The following is a 23,774-nucleotide window of genomic DNA, read 5'->3' as shown; positions in this document are numbered from 1 at the left end:
GGTGGGGAACATGAGGGGTCAGGCTAAGGTCATGACAGTATCAGGCTGAATATAGGGTCTGGGGAATGGTCCCAGGAGTGGAGGAGGGAGAATGATCCAGGCTGTGTGGAACCTCCCCAGAAACTGGGCTTCCACAACTCACAGCTGAGAGGCGGCTGTCCATGAGGGTCTCCCAGACCAGCTGTCCGCCGTCCAGCTTCGTGGCACAGTCGGGGCCCCCGAAGCCCTCAGCACAGATGCACACGCCCAGACTCTGGGGGACAGAAGAAGGAGGCTCGGCGGGAGCCCTGAGCACCACCCCTGTCCCACCTAACTCACCCCATCCCGCCTGTACCTGGTTACAGGTCCCTGCCCCGCTGTGGGCATTGCAGTTTTCAGGACACAGAGCCATGCGACAGTGTGGGCCAGCCCAGCCCTGGGGACAGCGGCAGAGGCCAGCCCCTGCGGCCCCATCCTGGGGCACACACTCTTGGGGAACAGGGCAGCTCCCAGGGCCCCCTGACCCACAGCGGGCAGAGCTCACTGAAGCGTTGAAGCCCCAGGACGAGGAGCCGTTGGCCTCCCAGTGCAGCACGAGCAGCCCTGTTGGGAGAGAGGCCAGCGGCATGTAGCAAGGCCAAGGTCCAGGCGCGGCTCCATCCCCAGGTTTTGAGAAAAACCCATGTAATTGGGCAGGGAAGCCAGCCACCCGATCATCTATATTCACTGCACCCCTCTCCCTTGTCCAGACCATTAAGTTCTATTGGTCTTAAAGCCTAAATTTCTCTCCTATTCACCCACTGCTTGCCACTTCCTCAGTTGTCTGACCCCCCACTAGTCTCCCTGGCTCACCTACACTCTGCCCTTCAGTCATCCCACGTGATCCTTAAAAAACATGAATCTGAACCTGTCACTCGCAAGCTCCAAACCTTCCACAACTCCCTACTGTTCTTTCAAAGTCTCCTTAAAAAGATGTGGGGGGCGGAGGAGGAGGAAGGAGGCAGGGGAGACAGGAATTAATAATATGTAAAAAATGAGTCAACATTATATTGAAAAAAAATAAAAAGGCCCCGAAGGCCCTCTAACGTCATCGCCTTCCCCTGGCCCTCTAGCTCTAGCACCAGGCCGGGCTCCTGCTTCTCAGGGACCAGGCACCTGCTAATCCTCCCCTGAGGAGTCCCCCTTACCCACACCGCCCCCTTCAGGTCTCAAATGAGACTTCACCTCTGCACAGAAGCTCTCCAGGACTCCCACAACAGGCCAGGCACTCTCTTCCACTTCCTTCTGTCCCTCACTATTTTGAATGTACTTTGTTTGATGTCCTCCCCTCACACACGCACACACAGTGAACCATGGGCAGCACTTGTGCCCCTTGTTCACTGCTGCACCCTTAACCTCTAGCTCAGGCCTGACTCACTGCAGGTGCTCGGTAAATACCTGGTGAGTGAAACGAAATGAGGGGCCCCTCGGTTCTTCACTCACTGTGAGGGGTCTGGATTGCCAGCTACCACTCTGCCTCTCTCTCCCAGCCTTGGAGCCACTCTGATTTGCAGTACGAAAGGAAGCATTTCCAGACATGGTAACAAATTATTTCTAGTGCATTTCCATCAGCCTGAGCTGGGCTTCCCTCAGCCCTGCTGAGCCTGGTTGTGGGGCTGTCCTGTGCACTGCAGGATATAGAGCAGCACCTCTGGCCTCTACCCATGAGATACCAGTAGCACCCCCAATCATGACCGCCAGCCACATGCCCCAAGGACATCATCAGCCCGGGTAGGGAACCGAGGCTGAGGAGGTTTCAGGGCCCTCGCACCAGCCCTTCTGTGTGACACATCCGCTTGGCCCTTCTCTCCAGAGGCAGCCCAGCAATACTCTATTTGCCTCTCAGCTGAAGACACAGAGACCCACAGGTGGCAAGGGGTTGCCTCACCCAGCAAGTCAGTGGCAGAGGTGGGCTGGGTCTTAAGCCCACCTTGGTCAGCAAGATGCAGGGGAGCGAGGGATACACAGCCCAGGACAGAGGCCCCACCTCCCTGGTCCCCATACCAGAGAGGGCCTGCACAGTGAGGGGCCTGTCCCGCCGCTGGCCGCAGAAAGCAGCAATGAGGCTACGGTCCGACTGCACAACGCCTGTGTCCAGGAAGCGTGGGAAGCCATCAAAGGCCAGCACGTAGCTCAGCTGGAGGGGTGCAGAGCGAGGATTAGGAGATGATGAGGATGAGAAAGAGGGATGCTTGGGGTCTGGGAGGAGGAGGAGTTCAAGAGGAGAGGACAATCTGAGACAGGGAAATGGGCTGTTTGAACATACTGGGCAGACTGTCAAACTGTGGCATGGAGACCACCATTCCCCCCCTGTTGACAGCAGACATGGCTAATCAATCAGACACTCTCACCTGGTGCCTCTTTCTCAATGCACAGCTCCTGGTGGCCACCACCAGCTGGTGGGAGCTAGCACACGCCGTGTATTTACCATGCTGCACTGAGGAAGGCAGTTTGAGGATCTGGGGGTTGGGGACTTGGAGTCCAGGAAACAAGAGTGATCTGACAAATGGGAAGGTCTTTGGGCTGGGGGTTGAAGGACTAGAGTTTGGGGTTTGAAGGATAAAAAATGGGATGATGGGGGTCAGGGTCTGTAAGGAGTCCAACTGGGTGGGGAAAACAAGGGTCTGAACCCTAGTGCCCTCGGAGCTCACCGTGCAGGGGGTGCTGCTGTCGGGGGAGAAGGTGAGGGTGAGTGGGGGACAGAGGGTCCCAGGAGCACAGGGCTGTAGCACCTCAGTGGCCGAGACAACCCACACACAATATGAAAGGCCTGGCCCGGCTCTCACTGCCCCACCACCTGGAGGCAGCAGCCCCCCAACCCGGCGTGAGCCCAGTGCCACTGAGGACACGTTGGTGAGGAGGGCGCGGCCCCCACACTCCCGGAAGCAGGAGCCACCGGCCCTGGGGAGATGGAGAAGAGCCAGTGTCAGACCAGTCCTGCCCCATCCCACGTGTCCCTAACCCCTATCCCACCTGTCTGGCCCCTGGCTCACCGGGGGTCCCCATAGTAGCCAGGGATGCAGAGCTGGCAATGAGCACCTTCGGTGTGGTCCTGGCAGAAGCAGAGCCCGCTGAGGTTGTCGCAGTGGCCACGGCGTGGGTCCCCATGCCCATTGCACTGGCAGGGCCGGCAGCCGCCTGAGCCCGTGGCGTTGCCAAAGCTGCCGGGCCGGCACCGTTCGCAGTGCTCCCCCCAGGTCCAGTCTGTGGAGGCCCCAGCAGGCAGGACAGAGAGTCAGGGACAAGGGTGGGAATGGGCCTGCCCAACTGGCTCACCAGATCCCTGACCTCACCAGGCTGCTTCAAAGGAGGGCAACCAAGGCCCAGACTTGGGGAAATAGCAAGTCCTAAGAGTGGGGACTAAGGCCCCACCAATGAGATGAGTGCCACTGAAGCAGGTCAGGGGTCAGGAGCAGGTAGTGGGATGAGGGGACACTGAAGCCCACACCAAGAAAAGAAAACTGGAACCCCGAGGAGGCTCCCTTGAGGCCAGTCCAGGGGCGTCTGGGAGGAGGGCAACTCACCCTGGCACTCATCGCAGAAGCCAGGCCCCCGCTTTCGGCAATGGCTGTGAAAGTTGCAGCCACAGTCTCTGGAGCAGCGGGGGCCGGGGGGTCCCGGGGCAGGCGTGGGCGGGGGCAGATCAGATATCCAGCCCAGGTCACACACACAGGTGAAGTCAGGGGGTCCACTGCACACACCATGGCCGCAGTCCTCCAGGCACCTGAGGGGCCATGACAGGGGTGAGGGAAGGGCTGGGCAGGCCCAGAGTGCCCAAGGCATCCCCTGCCATCCCATTCCACCCCATCATCTCCATGGCAACACCATCACAAGCTACTGCCTGATCCACTGGTCCTAGACTACGTGGGTGGCCTTGTCTCCAAGGTAGCCCCATCACACGTGGGAACTCCTGTCTCTATAGTAACTATACATCACTACTAGTGATCTATTCTCTATGAAAACCCCTTTCAACTTGGTTCTCCTCCATCTCCATGGCAACTCTGAAGACTACTAGTACATGGGTGACCCGCCTCCACAGTAAGGAGTGTTACACTGGGGACCCTGTCACTCTAATGAAGACCTAGTCTGCAAGGTAAAAACCTGGGGCTCACTGGGATGCTGGTTCCACAGCAGGGATTCCAGCACCATGATCACTTCTTCCCCCCATCTCCACATGCTCCAGCCCTGGGCAGCATCTCCATGGAAACCCATGCCCCACTCACGTGCGATTGCAGTATGTGATGCCATCACCCTGGTAACCTCGCTGGCAGTGACACTCGTAGCTGAGGGGCGTGTTCAGGCAGGTCGCCCGCAGGTGGCACCGTGCCAGGCCCAGGCGACACTCATCCACATCAGGACAGCGGGCATACGCCCAGCGGGCAGGGAGGTCCACGGACAGCCCCAGGCCCTCCCCCACCCACAGGGAGCAGTTACCCCCACCCAGGGGCCCTGAGAAGTCCCCCTGGAGGCACCTGGAGGGTGGGAGATTGAAGAAGGTGGTGGAGTGGGAGATGATAAAGAAACAAGAGATGGAAATAGTTACAAGGAGAGAGAAAGCCAATCAGAGAGAGAGAGAGAGAAATATAAATATGGAGAGAGAGAGAAAGAAGGAGAAATGGAAGTGACAGAGGGAAAGCAAGAGTAGTCAAACAAAAACGATAGTGAAAGACAGAAGTGAGATAGAGACACAATGAAAGGAGACAGAAACAGGAGGTCAAGAAGAAGGAAGGACAATGAGAGAAAACAAGTCACAGAAGCAGGGACAAAAGAGAAAAACTAAGAAAAGGGGGGAGGGAGAAAAACAGATGATGGTAAGGGAAAGACGAAGAGGCAGAGAAACAGGCAGCCGTTAGAATTAGGGCCGTGGAGAGCTGCCCACCCCATCCTGCCCATCCACCTGCCCCCCCGCCCAGGCCTCACCGCCCCAGCGTGGGGTTGTCCTCATTGCCGCACCAGCCACACTCATGGCTCTGCAGACACTCGTGGCAGGTTAGGAAGCGGTCACAGCTCCGGCACCGGGGCTCTGAGTGCACGCTGCAGGGCAGCAGGTGTGAAGGGTGTCAGAGCCCAGCCACCTCCGCCTCCAACCTCCGCTCCATAAGCCCAGCTACCCACCCTGACCGCACCTGTCATCCCAGCCTCGGCAGCCCCCATATGGGTACCGGGCCAAGTAGGCAGCAAACAGAAAACAGGTGTGGGTGGACTGGCACCAGGCACACTGGCTTGAGTTGGCCAGGCAGTCGTCACAGGTCAGGCGCCTGGGGGTGAGGAGTGAAGACAGGGTCACGCCATGCTGGTTTATACACACCCACCCACACCTGCTCCCTGGGCCCAGTGGGGCTCACTGGCTGCAGAGCGGGGGACACTCCTCTGGGCTCTTCAGGGCACCCTGACCCCGGCCTCGCCGGCTGCATGCCGCATCCCCTTTACGGTTGGTGCTCTGATGCCACTCACAGAAGGGGTCCTGGGGGGTTGGAGAAGTAAGAGCCCAGCTTAGCCCTCTCTCTTCGGCTCCCAGTGCCCTGCTTCCCTCACCTACCCAACCCCTAAGACCACCCCTCCAAGCCCCTGCCCTCTCCCACTGCCTGCCCCTCCAGACTTTCCCCTTCAGCCAGCAACATCCATGGCTTCTGCCTGCCCAGCACCCTCTCGCGTTTTGGACACAAGAATCCCTTTGTATGGTCCAGGTGGGGCAAATGCAATCCTTGGGATCCAGAGGTAGGCAAGTGGCCACCCCCACCCCTGGCCAAACTGACTGATCCTAGAGCTGGCACAAGACCCAACCAGAGGCAGTAAAATGTACTTCTGGGACCCCTGTGGACCTGGGGGGTGACAGTGGGGTGGGGACAGAAAGGTACTCTTTCCACTTGGCTGAGCGAGGGATGCAAGTCTGGAGCCCTGTGGCTCCCTTGCCATTCCCAAGGAAGGACCCTCCAGGGAAACCATGGTCTAGTGATGGCGAACCTTTTGAGCTCGGCGTGTCAGCATTTTGAAAAACCCTAACTTAACTCTGCTGCCGTGTCACATATAGAAATTTTTTGATATTTGCAACCATAGTAAAACAAAGACTTATATTTTTTATGTTTGTTTTATATATTTAAATGCCATTTAACAAAGAAAAATCAACCAAAAAAATGAGTCCGCGTGTCACCTCTGACATGCGTGTCATAGGTTCGCCATCACTGGTCTAAACCATCGGAGGTCACAGGCCCGAAGGCCTACCCGTGGACTCTGCAGCCCAAGCCGATAAATGCCCCTCTGGTGAAGAGGCGACGCGTTGGGTTTTCTGGCCCCTAAAGTCCTGACTGCCAGGAGCCCCCTCTCCAGTCCCTCTCCTCTGCTCCCCACCTGGCTCATGTCTACCTATAGCTCAAAGACAATGGCCCCAGCTATGGCCCCATACTGCCACCTTGGGGACCTTTGGCTGACCATGTCCCTCTTCCCCAGTCCCCTGCTTTGGTTGCCTCCAACTTGAAACTGCCCCCTCAGTGGCCTGGCAGGCACCTGTGTGCAGGCGTGGCAGTCGCGATGCTCCTCACAGAGCGGGCAGAGGGCAGGCACCAGCACCAGCAAGGACCTGCGGGCCCCACTGTCCATGCAGTGAGCCCCACTCTGGCGCAGGTGACAGGTGGAGCTGGCCAGGCACCAGCCGCAGCCCTGGTCTGCCAGGCAGCCCAGGCAGGAGGAGTAGGAGGCGCAGGCCGTGGAACGGTAGGGTTCCAGGAAGAAGAAGGAGATCTCCTGGGGGAGGAGGCATAGGAAGTCAGGGGCCCATGTTCCAACTTGAGGGTCAGGAGTCAAGGTGTGAAGTAGGGATCAGAGTTTGGAGCTAAAGACTTAAGTGTTTAGAGATAAGATTGAGAAGTCAGGCGTGTACCAAGTCAGAATTTAGGCCATTAGCAGACAAAAGGGGATCAGTATTTGAAACATTCTAGAGATCAGAGGTCAAAGTATGGAGGGCAGAAGTCAGGAGCAGTGGGGTTAGGGAAGGAAGAGGTACAGATGTGGGCAGGAGTCAGAATGTCAGGTCAGGTCAGAGTCTGGGGGTCAGGAAGCGGAGCCTGGAGGTGCAAGGTGAGTCCAAAGTTCAGAAGTAAAGGTTTGTGGCCTGGGGTTCAGAAATCCCAGAGGATCAGAGGCCTGGGTCTGGGTACTCACACTGCCACCTGGCACACCAGTCCGGTCCCACAGCAGGGTGAGCTCACTGTGCCCAGGGCCCGCCGAGCCATTGAGCTGGCCCCGGATCTCCACCGCGTACTTGTGGGCCCGGCCAGGCAGTGGGAAGAGACGAGCAGACCCTGGGCGCTGTAGCCGCCTCGTCTCTTTCTCCTGCTGAGCCACCCAGCGCCCCACTTCCTCCTGCAGTAGGGTGAGGACAGACAGGGCCTCAGGACTTGCCACAGCCCCCATCTCTGAAACCTCTGAGAGCTTCAAACCCACCTAGCAGCCACCTCCTCCTGGGAAGAGGAGGGGCGCCTCAGGGTTCCTTAGACTCCGAGAACCTCCAAGTGCCCCCAAATCCACCAGGGACCCTCCTCCTCCTCAGGGGAATCTGACTTGGTAAGACAAACCTTCCCCACCCTCTTCACAATTTCCCAAACTGTGTTCACAACTGAACGCTCCATGGCCCTCCCTCCACTAAGGATACATCTCCTGCCTAAGGATTTCTCCCTAGTCTTCTCCACACCACATATCCCCTCACCCGTATTGACCATAAACAACCCTCTGAGTGTCCCAGGCACCCTCACCATGTTCTCTGGGTCAGGGCCACGGGCCATCCGGGCCAGGACGTGTAGGCGCTGGGCTCGGGCCCACACAGCCACGTCCTCAGCCCCTGGCCCACCGGGCCCTCCCGGAAGCAGTGGGTGGATGAAGCCACGATAGACGAGTGATACGTCGGTCTCTGGGCTGGGTGTCAGGGTGATGGTTGTGCTGCGGACAATCAAGACCTGTGGCAGCCGGGGAAGGGGTATGAATGAGCGCCTCTCTGCGTGGCCCACGGTCCCCACACCCCTCAGGCCACATCAGAGCCAGAAAAGATCAGGCAACTCAACCTCCTTCCCTATTTCATGGAATGAGACCAAGGCTAGGGCAGGGGGGCTGCTCACCTGGGATAACTAAGAGTCAGGACGCCAACTCAGAAAACAAACAGGGTCCCAGCCCTGCTCATCCCCACTCTCATGAAACTTCAGGATCCTCTTCCCCAATGCCCCACCTTTCCACCTAAGCCCTCAGGAGTCTAGATAACAAAAAAATTTAAATTAAATCCCTTAACTATGGGTTATGGAAAACTTCCAGGCTAATGAATACACCTATGTGCCTGGGGGATGTCGCACCCAACTCCATGGGGACCTGTGCTCAGAACCTCTGGACCTCACCCTATGTATCATATCCTCTGTTATATAATCAACAAGTACACAGGCTTTTTTTAAAAGGAGATTCCAGCCCTAATTGGTTTGACTCAGTGGATGGAGTGTTGGCCTGCGGACTAAAGGGTCCCAGGTTTGATTCTTGTTGGGGGCACGTGCCCAGGTTGCAGGCTCCATCCCTAGTAGGGGGCATGCAAGAGGCAGCCGATTAATGATTCTCTCTCATCATTAATGTTTCTATCTCTCTCTCCCTCTCCCTTCCTCTTTGAAATCAATAAAAATATATTTAAAAATAAGTAAATAAATAAAATAAAAAAGGAGATTCCAGCCCTAGCCGGTGTGGATCAGTTGGTTGAGCACCAACTCAACCAAAGGTTATGGGTTCAAATCCCAGTCAGGGCATGTGAGGAAGGCAACCAATCAATGTTTCTTTCTCTCTCTCTCTCTCTCTCTCTCTCTCTCTCTCTCCCCCTCTCTCTCCCTCCCTCCCTCCCTCTGTCTCTCAGCATGTCATCAGGTGAGGATTAATAATAATAAAAAAAAAATAAAAAGATTCCAGATAAAACATTCAAAGTGACAGACATGATTTTTTGCTAAGTATGTGTTTTTATAATTGCAAATGAATGGAATAGGCCAAGTGTTCATTATGGGAGACTGCTTAAATAAACAACAGTACTAGGTGTTAGAAAATAAATGGAGTATTATGCAGCTGTAAAGATAATAAGAATGTTTCCTAAGTTCTCTAATGGGATGTGTTAAGAAAAAAAGGATGTGGTGGTATAGTGTGGATAATATACTACTTTTTGTGCAAGAAAGAAAAATGATTAAAAGTCATATTTACTTGCCCTGACCAGTTTGGCTCAGTGGATAGAGCGTCGGCCTGCGGACTGAAGGGTCCCAGGTTCGATTCTGGTCAAGGGCATGTACCTTGGTTGCAGGAACATCCCCAGTAGGGGGTGTGCAGGAGGCAGCTGATCAATGTTTCTCTCTCATCGATGTTTCTAACTCTCTATCTCTCTCCCTTCCTCTCTGAAAAAAACCAATAAAATATATTAAAATAAAATAAAAAAAGGTTTTAAAAAAAAGTTGTATGCCTTTAAAAAAAAGTCATATTTACTTGTATTGAAATAAGTAGACCATGGAAAGATATCAAAGAAATACAAGCAGATCTGGAGAGAGTTAGGTTGGTCTTGGTTGTGGGGATAAGAAGGCCAACTTCCTCCAATGAGAAGGTAGGGCGTGGGGTAGATGGGAGACTTTTCACTCAACAACTTTTTACATCGCTATGAATTGTAAATGATGGGATTATATTACCTGCTTTAAAAATCAATAGGAACTTCTATAAAAAAAAAAACAGTTTGGCAGGTCTTCAATAAGTTAAACAAATACCTAGCAATTCTGCCCCAAGATACAGACCCAGCCAAAATCGGTTTGGCTCAGTGGAGAGAGCGTCGGCCTGCAGACTCAAGGGTCCCGGGTTCGATTCCAGTCAGGGGCATGTGCCTGGGTTTCGGGCACATCCCCAGTGGGGGATGTGCAGGAGGCAGCTGATCGGTGTTTCTCTCTCATCGATGTTTCTGGCTCTCTGTCTCTCTCCCTTCCTCTCTGTAAAAAATCAATAAAATATATTTAAAAAAAAAAAAAAAGATACAGACCCAAATAGGTGTTTAAACAAAAAATGTGTGCATGAATATTCATAGCAGCACTATTCACAATATCAAAAAGGTGGAAACAACCCAAGTGTTCATCAACTGATGAATGGATGTGGCAGAGCCATACAATGGAAGAGTATCCATATATATAAAAGCCTAATATGCAAAGTGTCTCCTCAGGAGTTTGACCAACCCAGAGTTTGATCGCTTGCTATGACGTGCACTGACCACCAGGGGGTGGCACAGAACAAAAGAAGGCCCCGGCCGGCAGCCGGTAGCCACTAGGGACCCTACCGGTGCATGAATTTCATGCACTGGGCCTCTAGTTCAGCCATAAAAGGAATGAAGTTCTGATGCATGATGAGCCTCGAAAACATGCTAAGTGAAAGAAGCCAGTCACAAAAGGCCACATGTTACATGATTTCTTTGATATGACGTATCTACAGCTGGCAAATTCAGAGGCAGAAAACAGATTAGTGGTTGCTAAGGGCTAGGGGAGAAGGGAATGGAAAGTAATTACTTAATGAATCAGGGTTTCCTTTGGGGTGATGAAAATGTTCTGGACCTAGATAGTGGTGACAGCTGCAAATATTATGAATGTGCTAAATGTCACTAATGATAAATTTTATGTTATGTGTATTTTACCACAATTTTATTATTTTTTTAGATATATTTTATTTTAGAGAGGAAGTATAGAGGGAGAGAGAGATAGAAACATCAATGATGAGAGAGAATCATTGATCGGCTGCCTCCTGCACGTCCCACACTGGGGATCAAACCTGCAACCGGGGCATGTGCCCTGACTGCGAATCAAACCATGACCTCCTGGTTCATAGGTCAATGCTCTACCACTGAGCCACGCCACTTGGGCTTTTTAAAATATGTTTTTATTGATTTTAGAGAGGAAGAGAGAGAGAGAAAAATATCGATGTGAGAGTGAAACATTGATCAGCTCTCCTGCACCTACTCTGATGGGGATGGAGCCCACAACCTGGGCCTGTGCCCTGACCGGGAATCAACCTGGCAACCTTTTGGTGCATGGGACAATGTTCAGCCCGCTGAGCCACATGGGCCAGGGCTATCACAATTTTAAAAACATTTTTAAAATGTTTTTAACTCAGTAAGGAAAATCAGACCCTTGAATGTAGAGACTTACAAGCTAAACATATAAGTGGTAAAGATCTATTTGGAAAACAAAAACCCTAGGACCAGCCTTCAACACTCCATCCCCAGCTCCCCACCTTGTCAGGTTGGGAGGCGTTGGGTGGCTGTTGGAAGGTGAGGAGGTGCAGGCCAGGCAGGAAGCTCTGGGTGACGCAGGCCTCCAGGGATGTGACGAAGACAGGTGCAGGCCCCCACCAGCCCACGGTGCCTGAGATCTGCTCTCCTCGGCAGTGGGCCTGCTCTATAAGGACAGGAGCAGGGGGTCAGTGTGGGGTGCAGCACTGCCCCCTCCCACACTTTCACTGGTCACTCACCAGGCCGAGGGAGGCAGCTCTCATTGTGCACACACCAGCCCAGGGCACCAGGTCCCCGGGGAGGAGCTGCAGGGCTGCTGAAGGCCAGGCAGGCCTGGCAGTCACCCAGGAGGCGCCCCAGGCCCAGGCAGCTGGCAGCCAGACACTGCAGGAAAGGAAGGGGACAGGGGTCCTTGTTCACCGGGGCTTATGAGATCTGGAAAGGGCTATGGATTTAGGAGTTTTGGAGTAGAATGGATCAGGGAATTGAAACTCAATTAGAATGGAGAAAGATGAAGAGGACAGGGCCTGGGGATATGGGTACAGATTAAGTTCAAAAGGATTGGGGAAAGGGTCAAAGTTTAGGGGTCAGCAATCAGGAATCGGGGACGCTGATCTTAGATGTGAAACAAGTCTCCCGTGTGTGTGTATGGGGGGGGGAGTCCTTCTTCACTTGGTTTCAGCAGAGGGAGACAGATGGTCTCTGTGCGAGGGGCAGTGTGAGGACAGCTACTCACAGCCCCTGAGGGGGTCCCAGGAGGCAGTGCAGCTTGGCAGGACCCCTGACACCAACTGCATTCGGGGTCTCGAGAGCAGACACTGTGGTCCGTGTACATGGAGCAATAGTCCAAATGGTACTGTAGAGAGATGGGAGTGGAGGAATGGGCTCCTCAGACGGGGGCTTGTTCCTAGATTTCCACTCACTTTGATCATCCCAGGGTACCCCAACTGCTCAGCACCTTGAGGATCCCTGTCCAATCCTCTTCCAGTGCCAGGAACCACTGCCCCTCTGCCTCCATCCCTCCTCCCCTGAACCTGGGAGCCAACATTCCTCCTCTCATGAACCTAGGGACTCCCACTGCTTATCCCAAGGACTCCCAACTTTCTCATCTGTGGGAATCACACCGCCTCCTCCCCAGCCACCCTCTCCCTATCACCCCAATACTCACGTCTGGGGCAGGTGCCTGGAACACAAAGGGGGGCACCTTGTAGGCCATCAAATCCCCACGGGGCCGGCCACTGTACCCACCAGCCACCAACAGGACACTGCCACCAAGCACAGCTGCCACATGTGAATACCGACCACTGGGAGGCGCTGCTCGGCCTAGAAGAATACAGACCCCCAAGGACATGGGATCCCCAATCCCCCTCCCCCCTTTGTGGCTCCCCTGCCCAGAGGACTACACTGGCTCTTCTAAGCCTCAGCTCAGTCTCCTAGCTCCTGCTTCAAACCACCTGCCCATGGAAACCCACCCAGCCTGCCTGGCCCTGCACCAGCTTGTCCTTTCTCTCCTCTGGCCTCCCATAACCCTACACAAGCCACCTGTCAGACAGAGTATGATCTCTAGGGTCAGAAAAACTTGGTTTCGTCCTAGCTGGTTTGGCTCAGTGGATAGAGCGCCGGACTGAAGGGTCCTGGTTCAATTCCAGTCAAGGGCACATGCCTGGGTTGTGAGCTTGATCCCCAGTAGGGGGCGTACAGGAGGCAGCCGATCAATGATTATCTCTCATCATTGATGTTTCTATCTTTCTCTTCCTCTCCCTTCCTCTCTGAAATCAATAAAAACATATTAAAAAAAAAAAAAAAAAGAAAAGAAAAGAAAAAGAAAAAGAAAAACTTGGGTTCAAATCCTGGATCTAACATTTACTTGGGTTTAAATCATGGATCAACTACTGGCTAGCAGGGTAGCCTTGGGCAAGAAACTCGAAGTCTCCGATTCTGTGTTCTCTGCCCTTAGGGAGCTGCCTGGCTCTCACCAGCTTTTTGTCTGCCTGGCAATAGCCTCCCTTCTGGGGACAGCCTCTGATTTTCCCCTAGAAAACAACCTTCTCCCTCTCCCAGTCCACAAGGTTCAAATCAAGCCATACCTGCTTCAGGCAAAAGTGGGGCTTTAGCCCAGGCTTATCAGTGTCAGTGATTAGTTCAGGATGGAACTCAATTCCTACAATTCTTGGTGGAGAAAACACTCTCTTCCCTCTGAGAATTTTTTTAAAATATGTTTTTATTAATTTTAGAGAGAAAGGAAGAGAAAAGGAACAAGAGAGAAACATGGATGAGAAAGAAATATCGATTGGCTGCCTCCTGCATGCCCCCTACTGGGGATCTAGCCTGCAATCTGGGCATGTGCCCTGACTGGGAATCAAACCTCGACCTCTCGGTGCATGGGACAATGCTCAGCAAACAGGCACACCGGCAGGGCCCCTCTGAGCATTTTAAAGGGGTAAAATATCGTCCAAGAGCTGCTGGTGACCATCTACAAAAGGAAAGCTGGCTGGAGACGGAAGTAAACTCAGTGAGAACTGAAGAGAGAAATGGCTAATGCCATCATGTGAGCACCTGGATCCAGCCCAACCTGAAGCTGGCCAGAGTTTTCACTCAAGTTAGCCAAGAAATTCTCCCTTTTGCTTAAGCTGGTTGGGTTAGATTTCTGTCACTTACAGCCAAGAGTCCTGACCGACAGGTAAGTGGTCAGTGATTGGTGACTCCCCCACCCTCTTACTGAACCCGAATGCTCTGTAAGCACCTGGGTCTTGGTTCAGGGAATCACAAACTACAAAAGAGGAAGAGACTTCCAAAAATCTCACATTCTCGCCTGCCCAGTAAAGGAGCCTAAAAGAGGGAGAGGGACAGGCAGAGGAGTCCTGGATGGGAGATCTCAAATGTCAGGCCCAGGCTTTATCCCTGATGGCTACACAAATCCTTGGGGACCTTCCCTCTAAGTGTCCACCCTTCCTCTGTCCCTGCTCTTCTGTTCAGTGGAGTGTGGAGAACAGACTGGCCTCTGGGAAGTCCATAGTCCCCTGAAATGATACGCCCCCTTTGTGAGGAAGGGACCTGATCTAATGAGTTTGAAAGGTTCTCCACACCCCCATTAATTATGGCTTTTGCACAGGTAGTTCTTTGGGGCCAGCCATCCTGGTTTTGCCTTGCCCACTGTGTGACCCTGAAAAAGTTACCTCTTCGTGGGCATTTCCCTATGGAAACTGGCAAACCTGAACTGGAACCTAGGTCTGATGCTGCTGTAACTGCCTCCCATCTCCATGACAACAATGCCCTAGTCCTGTCTGCAGTGCAGGCTTGCCCCCTAAGCAGGCTCAAATAGCATGTCTGGCTCACCCCGGCAAGGACCGAGGTGGCTCTTGCCCAAAGCCCAGATTCACTGTAGGGGGAAGTGTGACCTTCAGGACCCCCTCAGGAAAACAGAGGGGTCACTCACCCTCAGGCGTTCCTGGCGGGGCAAGCTCAGCCCCTGACACCCACTGATGGCAGCCCAGGTGGTAGAAGAAGATGCCATCTTCATAGCACTTTTCCTCCTGGTAATGGGTGTGCACATTGCCTCCTGGGAAAGAAGGAAAGGGGCACAGCTGGCAAGGCTGGGGGAGGTGGGGCACCCGCGCAAGCAGCCTCAGCTCAGGGTTGCTTTGGACCCCCGGCAGGCAGACAGGCAGGAAGCCTCCTCACCATAGACCACCATGTAGTTGCCAAGGACACTGGCTGTGTGGAAGGCTCGCTCCCGTGGGCCCTGCAGCCCATCCCGGCCCTTCAGGGTTGTCCACACACGCCGATCCACATGGAAGAGCTCAGTGGAGTTCACCCGCACAGAGAACCTGTGAGGGAAGGCAGAAGGCAGGGCTCAGGGCACGAGGGGCCTCTGTCCCTCCTCTGGGCTGTTAAAGTTGTGTAATCACTCAGGGTTTATGTCTCTTCAGAACTAGAAGCTCCTATGGACAGGACCCAGGTTAGACTTATATCTGGGTCCTGCATAATCTAGCCAGAGCTGGACACCAAGGAGGGGCTGGTGGAATGGACGGACAGTGGGAGTGTGTGGGGAAGCAAGTGACCAAGAGATTGAGTGGGTGCGTGCATGAGTGAATAAATGAAGGAAGGAGTGACTGAATGCCTACAGGAGTCTATCGGTTGGCAAAGCCCACTAAAGACAAAGCCCGGGTATTGGGCCAGGCCTGGCCCTGCAGAGAAGAGGTTGTGGGGCAGGTCACTCACCGGGCAGTGGAGGGCCGGTGTCCACCATGAACCAGCAGGGCTCGAGATGGGGCGTGAAACACCATGGAGTGGCCGGTGGCGGCAGGCGGCCGCCCACCTGCCGGAATCACCTGCTCCCAATAGCCCCCACTGGTGCTGTCAAGGCGGAAACGGAAGAGGCCGGAGGAGAAGAGGTCGTGCTGGGTGCGGCCACCAGACACATAGAGCCAGATGTTGTCCACCAAGGCAGCTGCATGACCTGCCAGGCCTGGCGGCCCCGAGGAACTAGAAGCAGGTGGTGCCAGTTGCTCCCAGTGGCCCCCGCCCAGAGGGCTGAAGGCCCACACGTCGCTAGTGAGGGAGCCATCAGCCAGCTCACCGCCCATCAACACCAGGGAGCCGGCCCAGGCCACAGCCACATGGGAGTGACGGGCAGCCTGTGAGGAAGAGACGAGGAGACAGAGATGGAGAGGAAAACAGATGGTGACACACAGAATGACAGAAAGAGCCAGACACAGACACAGAGATGCAGAGACAGAGACAGACACAGAGAGAAAGACAGACGGTGAGACAAAGAGCAGCAAAGACAGAAGAGAGACAGACCCGTAAAGACAGACACATGTGAATACAAGCAGAGGAGAAACAAAGAAACACAATAAGGAAGGCAGAGCCAGGGAGACAGAAATAGAAGGAGAAATGACAGAGAAAAACAGAGAAGTAGAGATACAGTCCAGAGAGAAGGAGACACAAGGATCAAGGGTCAGAGAGATGGACCAGGAGCGAGACAAGACACACAGAAAGATAAGATGTAGAAAGGGATATAAAGAAAGACAAAAAAAATCTGAGACAGAAAGCAGAAACAAAGGAGCAGGTGTTCCCCTATCAAGCTGCAGGCAGAGGGGCTATAGGTGAAGAGGTGGCTCTGGGAGGCCCTTACTGGGGCTGACAGAGTGGGCAGGCGCCTCCAGGCAGGGCAGAGGCAGGGTCCATACCGGAGCAGGACTCAGGTCCCAGCGCTCCCAGGTGTTGGCAGAGAAGTTATACAGCACGAGGTCACCCAAGGCGCTGTTGAGGTCCTGGCCTATGAAAGGTGGATGGTCTCAAGCCCTGGCCACAGGCTGCCAGGCCTCCAGACCCCAGACACACACCCATTTGCTCACCTCCAAAAACGGCCAACAGTCCTGGTGGGGACAGGAAGGCACCAGCTGCCCCGACACGGGCAGGGAAGGCAGGGTCCCCAGCACTCACATTGTGCCACCAGCCAGCCCCCTGGTTCTCCCACAGGTGCAGGTCACAGGCACGTCCCAGGAAGCCAGGCTCACAGCGGCACGGTCCCAGGGGCTAGGGGGAAGGGGACACAAAGGCAGGGGATAGAGAGAGAGACAGGGAGATGGGGAAGAGAGCCAGAGCCAGAGTGAGAGACGTGGAGCAGAAAGGGAGAAGGAGAGAGATGAAAAGGGAAGGAGAGAATGGGGGGAAATAAAGAGACAGATAAGCAAAGGGAGAGAGACAGATAAATAGTGGAAAAAAGGGACACAGAGACACAACCAGAGGAGGAAGAGAGGTGGAGAAAAGCGGACAGACAGAGAGACAAAGAGGAAGACCAGAGGGAAAAATGAGGACAGAAAGAAAACAGATTGGCAAACAAAGATGGTGAGGTCAATGTCTGAGCTAGAAGAGCTCAGATCTGAGGAGGTCAAGACAGGTAGGGCTCAAGGCGTGATCCAGTCCCAAAGATGGATATGCAAGTCTTGGGGCCAAAGTCAGTGGTTGCAAGTCAAAGTCATGGCTGGGGGAATAATGCCAGACTGCGTGGCTGGGTGGGGGGATGGAGTCAGGCCTGGCAAGAGGAAGCAAGGTGAGAGGTGAGTTGTAGATGAGAACAGGAGTGGGCTCGGGCAGACGAGGGGCCCCAGGCGAAGGTGGGGTGGGGTTGGAGTAGCAGGTAGGGCGGGCAGTGATGGCGAACCTATGACACGCGTGTCAGAGGTGACACGCGGACTCATTTTTTTGGTTGATTTTTCTTTGTTAAATGGCATTTAAATATATAAAATAAATATCAAAAATATAAATCTTTGTTTTACTATGGTTGCAAATATCAAAAAATTTCTATATGTGACACGGCACCAGAGTTAAGTTAGGGTTTTTCAAAATGCTGACACGCCGAGCTCAAAAGGTTCGCCATCACTGAGGTAGGGTGAAATCTGGAATGAGAGGGCAGTACTGCGGATGAGAGCAGGGTCGCTGGTGTGGGGTCAGTGTCAATGGAGTGGCAGGGGGAGTCAGACAAGGGCAGTCAGATCCAGGAGATGGGAGCAGCAGGTGTGGTCACAGGTCAGGGCCCAGGGGGACAGGCTCACCGAGGCACAGGTGCCATGGCTGCCACAGTAGGCTGAACACTCCTGCAGGCCACAGTCAGGACCCCCCCAACCTGGCTCACAGGCACACACCCCTGGGGACCGGCACTGCCCATGGTTGCGGCAGCCCCCAGGGCACAGGGAGAAGCGGAAGGAGGCATTGAAGCCCAGCAGGTTGTAGTTGGCATCGCTAAAGAGGTGCAGCAGCATCTGTAGGCACAAGTGGGCAGGGTTCAGGGACCTGACCGGGAGGTGGTCCACTCCTGCCCCCTGGAAGTCCCCACCTCCTTTCTTTGTCTCTCTCCACCTTTCTCTGTCCCTGTGTCCTTCTGCCTGATGCCATGTCCCTCCCACCGTCTCTCTGTCCCTCCCTGTGTGCATCTACCCACTTGCCCCACACTGCACTGAGATCCTCCAGCCACAGCCCACGGCCCGGCCCGGCCCCACCAACCTTGCCAGAGGAAGCCTCGATGGGTGGGGGTCGGGTGCTTCCACTCAGACTGGCAAGCAAGGGCCCTCGGGGGGAGTCACCGTCATACACGAACAGGTAGTCATACGTGCACTCCGTGTCAAGGAAAAGGAAGTCCAGCAGGATCCGGTGCTGGGGACTCGGTGCTGGGCGGGGAAACAGAGGGGCCAGGCTCAGATGTGAACCCTCGCCCCACACCTCCGTGCAGACCACCCACAAACACCAGACCCTGCTCTGCATAATGAGGTGACCCAAGTGAGTCTGATCTGGGCCCTGTCTTTGAGGCTCCTGGTCTCACAGCCCAGGGAGGTCAGAGCTCAGAGAAGGATTGCAGTATCAGCCCTGGAGAGGACTCCTGAGGTCGGGATGACCACCCAAAGGATGGGCAATGGACCTGCTGAGAGGAAGCCCATCTCAGTGACCAGACAGAGCTGTTCCCATTTACTCTTCTTTTTCTTCTTCTTTTTTTTTATCGATTTCAGACAGGAAGTGCAGAGGGAGAGAGAGAAAGAAACATCAATGATGAGAGAATCATAAGCATAAGTGATGGATGTGGACAACAGGGGGGGAGGGTGAGGACAGGATTGGGGGGATGAGGGGACATTGGGGGGATAAGGACACATTTGTAATATCTTATTCAATAAAGGGGAAAAAAAAGAAAAAAAATGATGAATCATTGATCAGCTCATCAATGATTCTGGTTCATAGTTGACACTGAGCCATGCCAGCTGGGCTTTTTTAGATATGTTTTTATTGATTTTAGAGAGAAAGGAAGAGAGAGAAAAACATCGATGTGAGAGTGAAACATTGATTGGCTGCCTCCCATACCCACTCTGATGGGGACGGAACCCGCAACCCAGGTGTGTGCCTTGACCGGGAATCGAACTGTGATCTGGTTCATAGGTCGATGCTTAACCACTGAGCCATGCAGGCCGGGCTCATTTTTTTTTTTTAATTAAAACTTGTTGAAAGTATTACATATGTCCTCTTTTCCCCGCCACTGATCCCTTCTAGCCTGTCCCAACCCCTGACTCCAGGCCTTCACCACCCTATCGTCTGTGTCCATGGGCTATGCATATATGCATACAAGTTCTTTGGTTGCTCTCTTCCTACCCACCTACCCTCCCCCACCTTCCCTCTGAGATTCCGCAGTCGGTTCTATGCTTCTATTTCTCTGGATCAGTTTATTTTGTTCATTAGATTCCACACTCATTTAGCTTCAGACACACCCAGGCCTGGGGGATGGTGCCCAGGCCCGAGCAGAGAGGCATATCCCAGATGGAAAAGGGCCTCTGTGAAAGTTCCCGGTTCCAGGCCAAATAGTGTTCCTAGGGAAGAGGCTGATTCCTTCCCTTGCACACAGGTGGAACCTTAGAGCACCACAGCTCTTCTCTGGCCCACCCAGGGTCTCACCTCTCTGTTACTGTGGTACCTAAGGGCATAGACTCTGGAGCCAGATTGCCAGGACTCAAATCCTGGCTCTGCCATGTATTAGTTACTAGCTATGTGACCTTGAACACATCACCTAACCTCTCTGGATAGGTTTCCTCATCTGTAAAGTGAGGATATAATGGTGCTGTGGTGGATTCACACCCTGGCCACTCCTCCCAGTGAGAGGGGAAGGCTGAGGCCCTGCCCTTTATATCTGGGAAGAGCCTCAGAGACTAGTTTGACCAACAAAGCAGCAGAAGTGGCATTCTGGGACTTCTGAGGCTAGATCAGAGGAAGCTCCGCAGCTTTTACCTGAGCGGTATAGAATGCTCCTTCTCAGAACATAGCTGTCATGCTATAAAAAGCCAAAGCCACATGCAGGGGCCACCTGTAGGCATCCCAGCTGACAGCCCCAGCTGAGTTTTCAGCTGACAGCCAGCATCAACTGCCAGCCCTGAGCAGGATTCTTGGATGCCCAGCCCAGGTGAGTGAGTGTTCAGCTGACACATGACTGTGCCTGCATGAGAGGCGATAATGCACATAAAGGGCTTAATGGGGCCTAGCAGTCCTAAGTGCTGCTACTTCGAGTACTGTTAAGATTCTTGCTCTCTGCCAGGTCCTGGTTCCAGAAGGCTCTCATCCCACATCTCACACTAAGAGCTCATGGAAGTCTTCTGGGCTAGGGCAACTAGACTTGGGTTCCAGGTCTAGTTGAAGACCCTGGGCCAGCCCCTTCCGCCATGCCTGTGGGTAGAGTCATCTGCATACTGGAGATGCTCACAGAGAATTCAACTAGCTGTGTGATCTTGGGCCAGTGCCACGGGCTCTCTGAGCCTCAGTTTCCTGCATGTAAAATGGGGATAAGTTTCCCCACCCACTAAGTCTAGAGTGGAGATTCGAGACAGTGACTCTAATGTGCCAGCCCAGGCCTTGTGCTCTTACCGGGACCACTGATCAGTCTCCGTCCTAGCCTCTCAGCCTTCCATCTTGCTCTGACATGGATCTCTGAGTGACCTTCCCAACTCAACATCTGGCCCTGGCCCTTCGCTGCTCAAAAGCACTCCGTGGCTCCCGCCATTCTCAGGAGAAAATCCAGCTCTCTAACCTGATATCTGAAGTTTCACCTGGTCTCACATCACTCCACTGCTTGCAGCTCTACCAGGTGTTGGGCCTTTGCACATGCTCCTCCCTCTATCTGGAGCACATTCTCCCTGCCTGCCTGCAAGTTTCCCCATCTCCTCCAGGAAGCCTTCCCCCATACCCCCTGGCTGGATTAGGTACCCCTCTTAGGGGTTCTCACTTCCCATCATAACCTTCATTCTTCTGAGCCAGGACCATCTGTAGCCAGGTCTGTCTCCCCTGCAGCTGAGGAGGCCCACAGGCCAGGGCCTGGACCTAACTCATCTTGGGTTCCCTCCCTGACATTACCCAGCACAGAGCCTAGCACTGAGCAAGGGCTTGGGAAATGCTGGATGAAAGAATGAGGAAATGCACAAAAGACAAAATAATGAAGTTGGCAGCCCTCCCTCAGGCAATGACCACAGCTCCAGAGAACATCATAACAGACCCGAGCTATGGTCTGGGGAACGCAGAACCATTCAGCCAGACCAGACAAGAACTCCCAGTCTTACCAGCCTCAACCAAACTATAAAGCTCAAAACAAGTACATCTTTGTTAAGTGCCTGCCAGAGGCAGGCTCACCATCTGCCTTCCCCAAGTTCCTCCCTAAGTTCAAGGTCTCCTGTTTCCACCCAACATGGGCCCACCCTCATGCCATCCAGAATAGATCCAACCACAAAACCCCCTGCTCTTCAAAAGCAAAAGCCTCTTATTCATGAAGATATTATGAGGACTGCACAATAAAATGTGAACTTAGTACAAAAGTAAGTGGCTTATTTCTTTAATAGGTAGGGGAATATGTTGGTTTCAGAGGTGATAGGCTTTGGGAAGAATGGGAGATCAAAGGGGATCTGGAAATCTCCCAGACTCCTCCCTACCCCAACATCCAGCCAGTTGGTCCCCAAGTCTCATCGGTGAAACTTCACAAACATCTCTCAGTGCTCTCCCCGCCTCTCCACCTCCTTAGTTCCTGCCGAGTCAAAACTCATCCTCTCCTGCAAGACTAGCACACCAGGTTCCCAGTTTGCCCCCACCTGGCTTGAGAGCAAAGTCCCACTCCTACTCAAAATCCTTCTGTAGCTCCCCTTCAATCCCAAGAGCAAAGCCAAGCTGGTCTCAGTGCCATTCAAGACCCTTCTTCCCCTGCTTCTGGCGCCCTCCTCACCTTTCAACTAACAGTCCAGCCAGACTAGAAAAACCTATATGTGGCTCCTAAGACACCAACCTCTTCTTTGTCTTCATAGAGGCTGTTCCCTGTTCTTATCCAGTAAACTCCTATGCATGCTTCAGAACCCTGCTCCAGTGGCTTCTCCTCTGTGATCCCCAGCAGTGTCCTCTCACTCCCTTATAGGCTCCTCTACCCACCCTGTACCTCCTTCTGTCTCAGACCTGGGCTCACTGTGTCCACAAACAGACTGGGGCTCTTCAAGGCCAGGAGATACCACATACCCCCAAAACATACACATACTTCCCATTCTGTTCTCACCACCCCACAGACAGAAATAGCCCCCAAAGCTAGGGACAGACACACATGCCCAAGAAACATGCTTCATCCACACCCCACACAACAGCCATAGATAATTAACATATAAAACATAAATTAGCCCTAGCCGGCTTGGCTCAGTGGATAGAGCGTCAGCTTGCGGACCGATGGGTCCCGGGTTCGATTCCGGCCAAGGGCACATGCCTGGGTTGTGGGCTCGATCCCCGGTAGGGGGTGTGCAGGAGGCAGCCGATCAATGATTCTCTCTCATCATTGATGTTTCTATCTCTCTCTCCTTCTCCCTTCCTCTCTGAAATCAATAAAGAAATATATATTTAAAAAAAAAAAAAACATAAATTAGATCATGTCCTTCCCCTGTTGAAAAACCACTGCATGGCCCTAGCAGGTTTGGCTCAGTGGATAGGCGTAGGCTGTAGACTAAAGGGTCCTGGGTTCGATTCCGGTCAAGGGCACATGCCCAGGTTGTGAGCTCGATCCCCAGTCGGGGACGAGCAGGAGGCAGCCTATCAATGATTCTCTCTCATCATTGATATTTCTCTCTCCCTCTCCCTTCCTCTCTGAAATCAATAAAAATATTTTTTTAAAAAAAGAAAAGAAAACCCCCTCCATGACTTCCCAGTGCCCCAGGGTAAAGACCAAGCTCCACAGCCCACAGACGGAGGCCCTACACAATCCAGGCCCTAGCGCACCTCTGGCCTTTGCCCAGGACCTCCCCTGGGGGACCCCCACCTCTCCTTGGAGGCCAGCTCCTATATCCGTGCCAAGATAAGCCTTCCTGGACTTCTCTTCCACCTCCCTATTGCCCTAAGGACACAGTTCAAAATCACAAGGTCCTACACCCTCTACCTCCCCTCAAGCCTCAGCTTCTGGCTCATGGTTTATCTTGTTGTATTCTTCATTCTACACACTGCATTTCTACTTCCTCAAAAGCAGCATACCCTCCTGCAGCCAGGCCTTTGTACGGGCTGTTCTCCTTGCCTGGAATGCTCTTATGCTCCCTCCTACATATGCCTCTGGTCTCAGCTATTGCCCAAACTAAGTCATTTTCTCTGGGCTTCCCTCTCCTTGAGGGTAAGTGTGCTTCCCCCACTGGACTGGAAGCCCATGAGGATAGGGCTGGGGCCCTTGCACAGGCTGTTCCCTCTTCCTGGACTGCTCTTCCTCCTCCTCCTGACTGATTCCTATTGGTCCTTTAGTTCCCAGCTCAGACATCTCCTCTCGGAAGCCCTCTGCTCTCCCTGGTCCCCAGGCCAGGCACCTCCTCTAGGATCCCCCACACCTGCGGGGTTCCTCCATCACAGTACCAACTACTCTGGACTGACTATTAATGTGTTGTCTCCCCCACTGGATCCCAAGCCTCAAGTCATCAGGGACTTCTGGGACTGCCTTGGTCTCTGCTATGTCTCAGTAGCAAAT

The 23,774-nt window shown here is 53.5% G+C and overlaps 1 protein-coding gene across 1 annotated transcript in view; it reads right to left on the bottom strand.

Annotated features, from left to right (window-relative positions):
* Nucleotides 1-23,774, bottom strand: part of MEGF8 (multiple EGF like domains 8) — a 43,593-nt gene that overhangs the window by 18,410 nt on the left and 1,409 nt on the right. Inside the window, exons 2-25 of the mRNA XM_070398765.1 lie at nucleotides 18,287-18,450; nucleotides 17,839-18,045; nucleotides 16,639-16,819; nucleotides 16,471-16,559; nucleotides 15,500-15,915; nucleotides 14,960-15,105; nucleotides 14,715-14,837; nucleotides 12,447-12,601; nucleotides 12,015-12,134; nucleotides 11,518-11,662; nucleotides 11,281-11,444; nucleotides 7,767-7,967; nucleotides 7,177-7,377; nucleotides 6,523-6,759; nucleotides 5,364-5,482; nucleotides 5,145-5,276; nucleotides 4,939-5,052; nucleotides 4,242-4,490; nucleotides 3,543-3,742; nucleotides 3,012-3,222; nucleotides 2,670-2,919; nucleotides 2,023-2,155; nucleotides 335-582; nucleotides 143-253 (exon numbers count right to left, since the gene is read on the bottom strand). Of these exons, the coding sequence (XP_070254866.1) occupies nucleotides 143-253; nucleotides 335-582; nucleotides 2,023-2,155; nucleotides 2,670-2,919; nucleotides 3,012-3,222; nucleotides 3,543-3,742; nucleotides 4,242-4,490; nucleotides 4,939-5,052; nucleotides 5,145-5,276; nucleotides 5,364-5,482; nucleotides 6,523-6,759; nucleotides 7,177-7,377; nucleotides 7,767-7,967; nucleotides 11,281-11,444; nucleotides 11,518-11,662; nucleotides 12,015-12,134; nucleotides 12,447-12,601; nucleotides 14,715-14,837; nucleotides 14,960-15,105; nucleotides 15,500-15,915; nucleotides 16,471-16,559; nucleotides 16,639-16,819; nucleotides 17,839-18,045; nucleotides 18,287-18,450 (4,316 nt within the window). The remainder of the gene's footprint in view (nucleotides 1-142; nucleotides 254-334; nucleotides 583-2,022; nucleotides 2,156-2,669; nucleotides 2,920-3,011; nucleotides 3,223-3,542; nucleotides 3,743-4,241; nucleotides 4,491-4,938; nucleotides 5,053-5,144; nucleotides 5,277-5,363; nucleotides 5,483-6,522; nucleotides 6,760-7,176; nucleotides 7,378-7,766; nucleotides 7,968-11,280; nucleotides 11,445-11,517; nucleotides 11,663-12,014; nucleotides 12,135-12,446; nucleotides 12,602-14,714; nucleotides 14,838-14,959; nucleotides 15,106-15,499; nucleotides 15,916-16,470; nucleotides 16,560-16,638; nucleotides 16,820-17,838; nucleotides 18,046-18,286; nucleotides 18,451-23,774) is intronic.

This window comes from Myotis yumanensis, unplaced genomic scaffold, assembly GCF_028538775.1.
Source record: "Myotis yumanensis isolate MYYU_CA2020_CCGP unplaced genomic scaffold, mMyoYum1.0.hap1 SCAF_18, whole genome shotgun sequence".
Taxonomy (NCBI): Eukaryota; Metazoa; Chordata; class Mammalia; order Chiroptera; family Vespertilionidae; genus Myotis; species Myotis yumanensis.
The sequence above is the reverse complement of the archived record's forward strand: the minus strand, read 5'-3'. Positions and strand labels throughout refer to the sequence as shown.